The sequence below is a fragment of the Balaenoptera physalus genome, assembly GCF_965194825.1.
Source record: "Balaenoptera physalus genome assembly, chromosome: 8".
In the NCBI taxonomy this organism is placed as follows: domain Eukaryota; kingdom Metazoa; phylum Chordata; class Mammalia; order Artiodactyla; family Balaenopteridae; genus Balaenoptera; species Balaenoptera physalus.
Genome location: NC_138887.1, coordinates 67,906,768 through 67,918,855, shown reverse-complemented (window position 1 = coordinate 67,918,855; position 12,088 = coordinate 67,906,768). Strand labels below are relative to the sequence as shown.

General features: G+C 37.9%; 1 protein-coding gene across 17 annotated transcripts in view; it reads left to right on the top strand.

The window, feature by feature from the left end:
• Positions 1–10,846, top strand: part of AKAP9 (A-kinase anchoring protein 9) — a 150,368-nt gene extending 139,522 nt beyond the window's left edge. For 9 of the 17 annotated variants that reach the window (XM_082471641.1, XM_082471639.1, XM_082471638.1 and 6 more), the window contains 9 exons: positions 216–421; positions 745–850; positions 2,317–2,499; positions 3,892–4,092; positions 4,962–5,194; positions 7,048–7,133; positions 8,291–8,441; positions 8,997–9,136; positions 10,301–10,846. In XM_082471641.1, coding sequence (XP_082327767.1) covers positions 216–421; positions 745–850; positions 2,317–2,499; positions 3,892–4,092; positions 4,962–5,194; positions 7,048–7,133; positions 8,291–8,441; positions 8,997–9,136; positions 10,301–10,335 — 1,341 coding nt within the window. In that variant the 3' untranslated portion in view covers positions 10,336–10,846. Of the gene's footprint in view, positions 1–215; positions 422–744; positions 851–2,316; positions 2,500–3,891; positions 4,093–4,961; positions 5,195–7,047; positions 7,134–8,290; positions 8,442–8,996; positions 9,778–10,300 lie in introns of those variants that run through there. The other 8 variants (XM_082471645.1, XM_082471643.1, XM_082471644.1 and 5 more) reach the window with 2 other exon arrangements.
• The last annotated feature ends 1,242 nt before the right edge of the window (positions 10,847–12,088 follow it).

The window sequence follows — 12,088 nt, the reverse complement described above, 5'->3', positions numbered from 1 at the left end:
TTAAAATATTTTTTAAAAGAATACTGTAGCCGTGTGATCATATAATTTTGATATTGGATTAAATTATTTAAATAGCTATGTACAAATCATTTAAAAATGAAATCTATAGAAGTTCATTTGGAATAATAACAATAACTGTGTTCCCCTAAGAAAGAATGTGATGTGCTATTTATTTTATAATGATTGCTTTTTCTTTTTCTGTCCAAAATTGCCAGCCAACCACTTGGAGTTCAACCAATGATCGAACCAGAAATTGGGTTCTTCAGCAGAAAATAGAAGAGACAAAGGAATCAAGCTATCCTAAAATGATTGAAATGAATGGAGGAGGAACTGGCTATAATCATGAATTAGAAATGATCAGACAAAAACTTCAACCTGTGGCTTCAAAACTACAGCATCTAGCCCAGAAAGCCTCCAATAGGTTAGAATTTTCTGCCTGACCTTTGGAAATGGCATTCTTAGACAAGCTGGACAGAATCTGTCTCTCACTCTTAGCTAGCCAAGGGTGGGAAATTAAAATTTTAAAGTTAGTTCATGTTTACATTAGGAGGTGGTATTTCTTTAACAAAACTCATATACCTGAAAACAAATATCGTTAACATCCTGACTCAGGGAAAGAGAACACTTAATGTAAAAGAGAAGTAAGAGGTGAAGCAGTGTTGCCTGATTTGTAATGTTTGTGTTAGTCAACACTGCTCCTTGAGATGATATGTTTTGACTTTTTGCCCTTTTTTTTTTTTGAAGACTACAGTTTGAAACAGCAGATGATGAAGATTTTGTTTGGGTTCAGGAAAATATTGATGGAATTGTTTTACAACTACAAAAATTAACTGGCCAGCCAGGCGAAGAGGTAAGACTTTCTAAAAACACTGTATAGTATCGAGAGCAAAGATTTAATGGAAATTATATGAATCATTTGAAACTGGCACTGTATTTTCTAAAGAGTTTTAATTTTATCTTTTCATTTATTTAAAATATTAATAATGTTTGCCTTTCCCCAGCAGATGATAGTGAAAGTTTGAGGGGAAACAAAATTATCATTATTGAATAACTATGGTGACTTCTTATTATATTATGAAAAGTTTCTTGAAAGAATAGTCTGTCTTTTACCCTCACCACTCCATGAAACCACTCTCAGGATGCTACCAGGGTGTTGACGATTGACTAATCTAGTGAATCTTTTCAGTCCCTGTCGTTCTTGGCTTCTTTGTAGCATCTGACCCTTTTGACCTCTTCCATTTTAAATACCCTCTCTTTCCTTACCTTTTGTGCTACTGTTCTCTCATTTCTTCCATTTCTTTCATCAATCACCTTCATGAGTTCTTCTTCCTATGCTGATCCATTTTTTTTCCTCTAACTGTGAAAGCTCATTCATTCCCACAGCCTGAATTCTCAGTAGACTTAATTATTGAACAAATACTTACATTGGGCACCTACTATGTGCCAGGTACTATACTGGGTTCTGGGGCTATAGTGAACAAATCTGATAAAAATCTCACCTTTGTGGAGCTTATCTTCTTGTGGACTATGGTTCTATTCTAAACCTTTGTCCTGTGGTCCAGGTTTATATTTTCACTTAGTTACAAGACATCTTTCCTTGGGGAAACATACCCCATAGTGACCCCTTTAGGAATCCCACAGGCAGGCACAATCCAAACTGAGCATCGTCTTCTTTTCTCCTTCCTGTCCCAAACCCACATTTTTGGTCATGATATCACCCAGTTTAGAGAGTTGAAAGTCACCCTAGACCACTTTCCTTCATTCTTACTTGCACATCCAAGCAGTCACTAAGTCCTGTGCCTTCTACCTCCTAAGTGCCTTTCGTCATTGCCTGCATTCAGGCCTTCAGCATTTCTCACCTGGACTGTTGGCAGTAACTTCCTGATGTGTCTGCCTGACATCAGGATCTTTCTTCTCTCATTTACTCGACTTTGCGCAGTACTATCAAAGGAATCTTTCTCACACGTAAATTTTGTTTATGGCATGCTCCAGCCTAAAGCCTTTCATGGCTCTTCACTACCTACAGTTAGGTCTATTATCCATAAAATGAAAGCAACCTTTACTCTAGTCTTAACAAGCTTGTTTTAGCTCCTTAAAAGCAACACACTCACGCCCAAGCCTTTGTGCCTTTACACGTGCTCTTCCTTCTGCTTAATATGCCCTTCTTTCCTGCCTAGTAAAGTCCTACTTATTATTTAAGACACAGCTCAAGCACTATTTCTTCATGAAATCTGTTGTTCTCAGTGACTACACATTTTATATGCATTATTCATAAAAGTTTGTGCTTATATGACCTTTTGCCATTTTGTCTTTTAGCCTACCTTAAGGTCCCCAAGTACTTCTTGTGGCTCATTAACTGAAAGACTACTAAGACAAAATACTGAGCTGACAGGACATATCAGCCAACTGACTGAAGAAAAGAATGATTTAAGAAACATGGTTATGAAGCTGGAGGAGCAGATCAGGTGTTATCGACAGACAGGAGCGGGCAGAGATTATGTACGTCTTTTTTTTTTTTTTTTTTTTTTTTAATTTATTTATTTATTCATTTCTGGCTGTGTTGGGTCTTCGTTTCTGTGCGAGGGCTTTCTCTAGTTCTGGCAAGCGGGGGCCACTCTTCATCGCGGTGCGCGGGCCTCTCACTATCGCGGCCTCTCTTGTTGCGGAGCACAGGCTCCAGACGCGCAGGCTCAGTAGCTGTGGCTCACGGGCCCAGTTGCTCCGCGGCATGTGGGATCCTCCCAGACCAGGGCTCGAACCCGTGTCCCCTGCATTGGCAGGCAGACTCTCAACCACTGCGCCACCAGGGAAGCCCTGTACGTCTTTTTTTATCATGGCAGCGTACTAAGCATCTGATTCTTAGTAGGATCACTGGAAATTTTTATAGGAATGACAGTAATGATAATAGCTATTATTTATTTATGGGGCGCCTTCTCCGCCAGATTCTGGGTTATATATGTTCAGAATCTCTTATCCACACCCTGTCTTGCACTTGAGAAAACTGAAGTCAGTAGTCAAACCAAGATATACTTATCTCCAAAGCCAAGTACTTTGCTACCTATGGACCAATTGCAGATACATGTGAAGAAATGTTCACATGTGCATTCTGCCTGTTCTTGTCAGTTATTTATCAGTAATTGTGTTCGTAACTCAAGTGGAAAATGCCATTAAATTACATATTTCAGTCTAATAAACTACTCTGGGAATTTATTTAAATTTTTTCCATTTAAAAACTACAAAATACTAAATTGCTAGCTCTTTTACCATCCAATATAAAGATAGGAATGACCTGTAAGACCAGCTGTGTGGTCAGATGCATGATAACACATCCACACAGCTTCTGAAGAGACCCACTTCCCTATGTACAAGTTGAGCTTTTTTTCCCCCACTTCTCCAGTGTACTGTTTCAGGCACAGGCTCAACATTTGAACCCAGATGGTCCATTTTTAAAGTCTACAAAAAAAAACAAGCGAAAAAAAGGGAATTCCTTGGTGGTCAGTGGGTTAGGACTCTGCACTTTCACTGTCGTGGCCTGGATTCAGCCCCTAGTCGGGGAACTAACATCCTGCTAACCTTTAGTGCAGCGTGGCCAAAAAAAAAGGTCTCTAGACTTTTTTAGTTGAAAGCTCTGCTAATCCAAACATCTTGTCTGGGGCCAGGCTTTCACACGGATTTTTAGTTGTAAAGTTAATCTACTCAGCAAGGTCATAAACTTAAAAGTTAGTGGATATTCTTTAATGTCAGTTGAGATTGGCTTTGAACTTCCCTGTCTGAGGTTGGAAAGCTGAGCATTCTATATCCCCCACAGGGATACCTTTAATATGTTTAATTCAGATTCTTCTTCAGAAACTTGTTCTTTAAAATCATGTAAGTAGGCTCTGGCTTCTGCAGTCTTCTAGGTTTTCATTCAGTGGTGGCCCCAACATTGAAGCCATCATTGCTTCAGAAAAAGAAGTCTGGAACAGAGAAAAGTTGACTCTCCAAAAATCCTTGAAACGGGCAGAAGCTGAAGTATACAAACTAAAAGCTGAACTAAGAAATGAAGCTTTACTTCAAAATCTGAGCCCTGATTCTGAGCACGCCACTGTAAAGGTAGGAGACATCTTCCATCTAAATGTATACTAAAATTGGTCCTCTGCTTTTGCCTTATTTCATCTATCACTAACCTTAATTGTCAGACTAAAGAATTTTAGGTGGCACTCAGGCTGTGCCTCTAGGTCTCTGTACTCAGTCTGTCATTGAATGCAGATCTCTAGCTGGTCACAAAAAAACTGTGGTGAAGCATGCCCAGGTTTGGGATCAGATTAAGCTCTATTAATGGTCACAGAGGCAGCACCTTGAGCTCATGGTCCCACTTCCCACAGTCTCATCCCTAAAAGACCAACAGAAAGTTAGCTTTTCAACTCCCAACAGGAGCTCTCTACTACTGTCAGTATTAGAGGATCATGCTCTGTAAGTGGTAAGCCCTCTGAACAGTCTCTCTAATGACTAATAATGAATATTGTAGTACAACTACCTTAATCAGTTAACATAAAATCCAAAAAAAAAACAAGGAAAGAAAGAAAATGTTTGGAATATTTATTCCAGTTATGGAGTGAACATAAATGTGTGACTCTTAAAGGGACAGAAAACATTAACATTGAAAAAGTTAAATAGATTAGTGATGATACTAATAAAGTAGCTCTATACAATTAAAAAAACTCAGGTGATAATGCAAACACAAAAATTTTTGCAATAAATATGATTAATAGGAGCTAAAATCCATTCACTGAAGGGAGGCAGAAGTATAAAGGTTTAGCTTTACTTTTTACCTTTGCTGATAAAGTAGAAAACAGTGATGGGGTACCTGCCATTCTACTACTGCCACTTTTTTAAAATAAAGTCTAGGTTATCTTCCCCTAGAGAACAGTTTGAATAACTTCTTAATAATGTCTTTATGTTTTTCTTTTCTTTAAACATAGAGAATTTATGGCAAATACCTGAGGGCAGAAAGTTTTCGGAAAGCTCTCATTTATCAAAAGAAATACCTGCTTCTGTTACTGGGTGGGTTCCAGGAATGTGAGGATGCCACCCTGGCTCTGCTTGCCCGAATGGGGGGACATCCGGCCTTCACGGATCTAGAGGTGATCACCAACCGTCCAAAGGGCTTCACCAGGTTTCGGTCAGCTGTCAGAGTGTCCATGGCAATTTCGAGGTAAAATACTTGAAAAAAAATGCATTTTAATCGACTTTCTGAAGAGATTAGTTATTTTCAGTCCTCTCTCTTTTCTCTGTCCGTTGTGCTCCATATTCATATAGTATAAGACATTTGCCATCACTGAAACATGCCTACTTCTTTCTAGGTTTTCATCCTTTTTAGTCAGGGATACTTTATGTTATACTATAGAGAGCCTATGAAAAGGGCCCTCCCAGAGGCAGGCAGCCAGTGACTCGGCTGGGACATCCAATCTGGGTTGTCTCTTTTTTTTTTAATTAATTAATTAATTTAGTCTCTTTTTTTTTTTTTAAATCTGAATAAGTCCATGAACTAGTTCAGACATATAACTAAAAGAGATCATAAGAGAGAAAAATGTTTTTTGAAAAGTTACTTAGGCTGACACACATTCATTTTCTTCATTACTAAAATAACCCACTCTCACAGCCCAGCTATAGAAAGCCGTGGCCTGACTCTGCATTGGACTGTGCTGTTGCTTTTGTCACTCCTTTTCTGGTAGTTCCAAGCTAGGAACTCTGGTGCTAGCTGGTATATACCCAGACACCTAGATACCTTCTCCATGCTTCCTCTCCCTTTTACTTCTGTAGGAGCCAGACAGTCTCAAAGGAATTTTTTTTTTTAAGTATTACCCAATTCCGTTGTATTCGGGTTGTTTACAAGTACCTCAAAAGATCACAAAGGCAGAATAAGAGGTGTAATTTATGTTTTTGTGTGCTGAGTAGCATCTGCTGGCTTTCAGCTCCTCACTGCCCTTCTAGACCAGCCTCCACACTGCCAGGGGCTGACAGCCTGCGGATGGTGTCTTCCAGACTCCTTGCCAAATGGCGTCCTTTTTGGTTCTGTCTTTTCTTGGCAGTAGCACAAGAATTAGAAGGTTGGAGAAAGCAAAGAGCTCTCCTTCCTCATCTTTTCCTTTTCCTTTGTCATCTTTCATTCCCTTCATCACCTTATACAGCTTGTACAGGGTTAAGTGCTGGGAGATGCATTGATAAAGAAAAAAGACATAATCCCTGCCTAAATCCCTGAAGGCAGCTCACTTTCTAGTGGGGCATACCAATATGCACATAATTTAGGAGACACTAAATGACAGATCACAGGAGTTAGCCATTAATTTCGATTTCAAGAATTCGGGAAGGCTCCGTGAAAGCCAGTTGCCATTGAAGGACTTCACTTTTTCACCCTCTTTTTCTTGACCTCTTATATGTTTATTGTATTTTGACCCTCCTAAAACTGAGCCTTGAAAATAGTTGGATTAAGAAGTCAAACCTGGTGCTCCAGAAAGCTCTTTGGGCTAGGACGGGGCAGGCAACAACTCGCTACAGCTGAGCTGTGACACAGCCTCCCCTGTTCCTTTTGAAGCCAGCACTGTTTTTCATCCCTGATTACATGGCCTCACTCCTTTTCCGTTTTCCCTGCTCTTTCTTACTGCCAATTTAAGGGTCTTTCTGTTCTCTTTCCATCTCATCTGCCCTTTAGTCTCCATTCTTTCTTCTTCTTTTCATTTCTTCTCACCCTTTCTTTGCCCATCCAATTAACCTTTTCTGCTTTTGCTCTTCATCTCTTTATGTCCCATGTACCTCTAAAGCCAGAACCTGGTACTGGCAAAAGAAGAGACCTCTGGTGCCTCATGGGAAGCCCTGTTCTTCTGTTCCAGTCAATTTTGCCACAAACCAGGGGACATTTGCATAATCTTAGATTAGGCAGTCATGTGATTATATTGAAATTTGTTCTGCATTCATATTTAAACGTATGACTTGATTTTTGTTGTAAGTGTATGTTTATACTCTACACTATAGATGTTCTGTGAAATTTTTTCTTGGGATCTTTTTTAGAATGAAATTTTTGGTTCGACGGTGGCATCGAGTCACAAGTTCTGGTTCCATCAATATTAACAGGGATGGCTTTGGACTGAATCCAGGTGAAGTCAAAATAGAATTTTTTCTTGTGTTGATGATGCTCTAAAATTACTGCATGTGTAATACCTTCCAAATAATGTGTTCTGGGACCTGTGTTCTCCAAAGACAAAGCCCTTATAACTAACAAAGCTGGGGACCTTGCTGTTCTAAAGAGTAGTAAGAGCTGATTTTTATGGAGCACTTAGTTCACACTAGGCCCTGCTTTTTTCCGTGTATTCTCATAATCCTATGATGTAAGTACAGTTACTATTCTTTTTACTTTACAGACGAAAAACTGAGGCATGGAAAAGCATTTATCATTTGTCCCAAATTACCCAGTAGGAAGTGGTAGAGTCAGCATCGAACCCTGACAGTCTGGCTCCAGAGCCCAGTCTTTTCACAACTGCATTTAAGGCTCTGGTTCAAGATAGGATTGCTGTTACTCTAGTATATGAAAGTTTTGATTTGAAATTTTCATAATTTAGCAATATTCAAACAGGTTTCTGTTTACCAATAGGTGATATAACAGTTAAAATTCCTTCTCTCTACACTGAAACGTTAGGGCTTCAACATTTCAGGCAAAAAGGATGAGGTCAAAAGCTGGGAAGCACACAGAATTACAGACACACAGCATATCTGATATGTATAGTAAACCACCTTTACATGTTTTACACAGAGAAAGAGGAAAATATATGTGGTACTCTAAGCAAAGTGTTTTTGAAATACGCATCCTTATACTGAAACAGCTGAAATTTGCACCATAATTAATTCTGTGTTGTAAGTTAGCATATTTTGGTTTCAAGTTTTTTCCAGTAAAAGCCAATATAATAGAGTGATAAAAGGACTTGGCTGTATTCATCTAATATTTTTTATCCACGTTGCCTTTTCTGTCAAACCACACACAGGCACCCCTCACTTCACCTCTAGTTAAAACTAAGAAGCGGTCTTTAAAAAAATCAAATAGTTTATTTTCTTAGAGGTATAGTTCCAGATTATCGGAAATACTAATATCCAAAGGTAAATGAAACAAGCTGTACTATTGTTTCTCTCTTGTAGCAAGAATAATTGAAAGTGACTATAAATAGGAGATAGTAGTGTAGTACAGTATAGTAAGTCTTTTGAACCCTTATCTATTTTGTAGAAATTTTTCAAGGGCTTGGTATTTTTTTTCTTTACAAAGGTACATTTTGGATTACTTTAGGTGCCGAAAAGACTGACCCATTTTATCATTCTTCTGGTGGGCTGGAGCTATATGGAGAACCAAGACATAGTACGTATCGCTCAAGATCAGATCTGGACTATCCAAGGTCTCCTTTACCATTTCAAAATAGGTAAGAATTTGATGAAATCTGTACTAGTACTTAACAGAGAATGAAGGACAGTGTTAGGGCTTTGACTTCTTTGCATTGAAATAGCTAAATGTGTCTTTAGTTATGTATTATTTACATAATCTAAAGCTCAGAATCAAAAACAGTTTTTGAATTTGTAACTGGTTTCCAAGGGTATAGGAAACAGAGCTGATCAAGTGTTATTTAGTATATATGCTGTGGCTAGACATTGAGAAAGGTATTAACTAAAATTGAGAGTCTGGAATTATGAAAACACGTCTAAAGTTTGCAGGACAAGATGCATTTATACATATGCAGCCTTTATTGATGGCCTCTGCAATAGGCAGTGTACTGGACATTCTTTTGATGACTTAGTAGCTGCTTTGAATTTATCAAAGAGTTTTTTCCTTTACACATGACTCAGACTCAGTAGTATGGGGGATGTAGACTGAGCAGTGTACAAGTGGTCTACCTTTTGAGGGTAGGATGGTGGTAGGCTGAGTTACTTGTATTGTTTCTAGATAATTGGGATTCATGTTCGTATTTTTAATCTCATAGGTACCCAGGTCCTCCAGCTGATTTAAATCCTGGTTCCTTAGCATGTTCTCAGCTTCAGAATTATGATCCTGACAGAGCCCTGACAGATTATATCACTCGGCTAGAGGCACTGCAGAGACGACTTGGAACTGTACAGTCAGGTACCCTCAGGTTAACCAAGTATTGGCAGCACCATAGTGCTTGATAGACCCGGAACGCTTTCTCTTTCTGAAATTCCTTGACCTTCCTCATTAGGATAATCAAATCTTACAGATCAGTGCCTGAGTTACCAGGCTAGACTTTAGGAATTTAAGACAAAACATGATTTATCACCCTGGATCCCATTCTCAGCCCCCAAAAATTCCTGCTTGTCCCATTGAAAAGATTGATTAGGTGAAATGCACGACGAGCACCAATGTGCAAAGTACTCTGAAGCTTACACAGTCTGCTAGAGAACTTGTTCCTAAGTAATACATCGTGGGGCATGCAAATAAGGGATAGCGAGATGAGAGGAGGACGCAAGTACTTTAAGCACTTACTGCAGCCATTATCTCTACTAGGACCTTGTACTCTTACATATGATCCAAGGAACCCATCCCATTCAAAAGACTGTAAGAATGACGTTTTATTTTTCTCTGCTCAAAAACACACGCAAAAAAATTTATTAGTAGAAGTGGATTCCCTTCCTTGTTTATTGTGAGAAAACTCTCTTTTCCTGTCTCTCTTCAGTTCACTCCTGATTCAAAGGTTTTGAATCATTTTAATTTAATGAGCTGTAAGTCTATATATATATATATATATATATATATATATATATATATATATATATATATATATAAAATGTTACTATTATTAGAGACCCTTTTTTCCTACTATTCCCACCAAATAGATAGGACTAATAACCAGTTATTTAAGTTAGTAGTTTATCTCTTCATACAAGAAATCACCTAATCCAAGAAACTTGTAGGAAACTTTTATTATCGTAGCTGGGCTTTGTTGGTTTGAGCATCTAAATTTCACAAGGCCCAGATTTTGAAGACCAAAAGATATTTCAAGAGGTATAGAACATTCAACCTGCAGGGCACTTTACAGAGAATCTTAACATTAATCTCACTTAGCATGCTATGGAGCCAGCTACAGTGACATTTAAATATATATTAAAAATCCCTTTTAAAAAATCAGTTCAGGTCTGAATAAGACTTTTTTAGAGGAAAAACAAAGCATTTTTTAAAAAATGATGGGTAATAATCTGCCCATCATGAACCAGTTAGTCTAAGTCACAATCTAATTTGAAATCATTGAACTATCCTGTTCCTGTCTTATAGGTTCAACTCAGTTTCATGCTGGCATGAGAAGATAATCCTTTGAAACATCATGAATCGAAGTGATTTTAAACAAATTCCCTTTTGTAAATCAGTGGTTCTTTTGTGCTTTTGTATTGTGGATATTCAATGGGACCAATCCAAACACAGCTTATGATTGTATACAAATCCCTTGCCAGCACATGAAAACAAACTGGAATTTGTATATATAAGCATTGTGTATGTATTCATGCACAATAATCATTAAATTACATGTATATTTGTGGAATGCTAATTTAAATGATTAAATTATAAACCTTGTGTATTTATCAAATGGGTGAAAAGATTAAACTTCTGGCATTATGTTACTGTTGAATGTGTAGCTTGAGGTGTCCTGCACTTTTCTTATAAGGCTACTGAAGTTATATGTTTCTGCCTAATATATTTGCTACTGGTGATGAAGACAGATAATATCACTTGTAGAGACTTATTTTTGTATAATGGTAGAAGTTTTGAATTTTATGGGATATTTTGTCAAGTACTGAAATAAAAATGACTTCACCATTTTAACTACACTGTATTTGAACCTTCTTCATTTTTAACGAGCCATAGTTCTTGGTGCATGTCTTAGTACGTTCGGGCTGCTATAACAAAATACCATAGCCTGGGTGGCTTGTAAAAACAATAGAAATTTATTTCTATTCTATTTATTTCTAGTTCTGGAGGCTAGCAAGTCCAGGATCAAAGCGCCGGCAAATTTGATGTCTGGTGAGAGCCCATTTCCTGATTTTGTAGACTGCCGTCTTCTCACTGTGTCCTCACGTGGCAGAGGGGCAAGGGGGCTTTCCAAGGTCTCTTTTATAAGGGCACTAATCCCATTTGTGAGAGCTCCACCACCATGACCTAATCACCTCCCAAAGGCCCCACTTACAAATACCAACAAATTGGGGATTAGGTTTCAACATACGAATCTGGGGAGACACAGACATTCACAGCCTACGGTAGTATGTATCACCTTATTATGTATCTCAAATATGTAGCATTTAGAGATTCAGAAAGTTGTCCTAATTTTAGAATTAGCTACTATTGGGATTTTTCTTTCCCTACACTGAGGAAGTTTTTCCATGTGCCTTTTTTATCAACTTTAAGTCTACATATAGTGTTTTTTAGAAGCCAAATGGGTATTTTCATGATTAATCCATATTTGCCCTTTTATATTTAAGGTTACTTGTATCCAAAGGTGTGTCCTCACAAAGCCATGTCCACTAAGATAATACAGAATCTTAAATTTTATTAACCACAATGCAGCAGAATTAAGCAGTATTCCTGCTGTCCAATCCAAATTCAGAGTGAGATGCTTTCACAGAGATAATATAGATCTCAATGTTATTTCTTAACTGGAGTCCTACTGATAACATGGCCATCACTAAAATAGCAAGAAGAGTAGTATTTGATACTTATTTCCAGAGGGTTTTATTTACCATTAGATATTCTATGATTTACACCAACACAAACAGGCAATCTACACTCTTGGAAATTTCAAATTACCTAAATTTTCCATATTAGCAGCTGGGTTCCAATAAGGAGTTCTAGAAGTTACAAATGTATTCTAAAACAGTTAGTTGAAGAGGGGAGGTTGTGGGTAAAACCTTTTTTAGCTAAACAAACATAGCTTTCCATTCAAGGCAATTCTACTCTTAAGAGAGAATGGAAAAGAGAGCAGATAAACAAGTGCTCTGCTCAATCTTATTTCACTCCCATCATTTGACCATCACCGTCCTTATGACATTAGGCCTCTGCAGTCAGACTTGT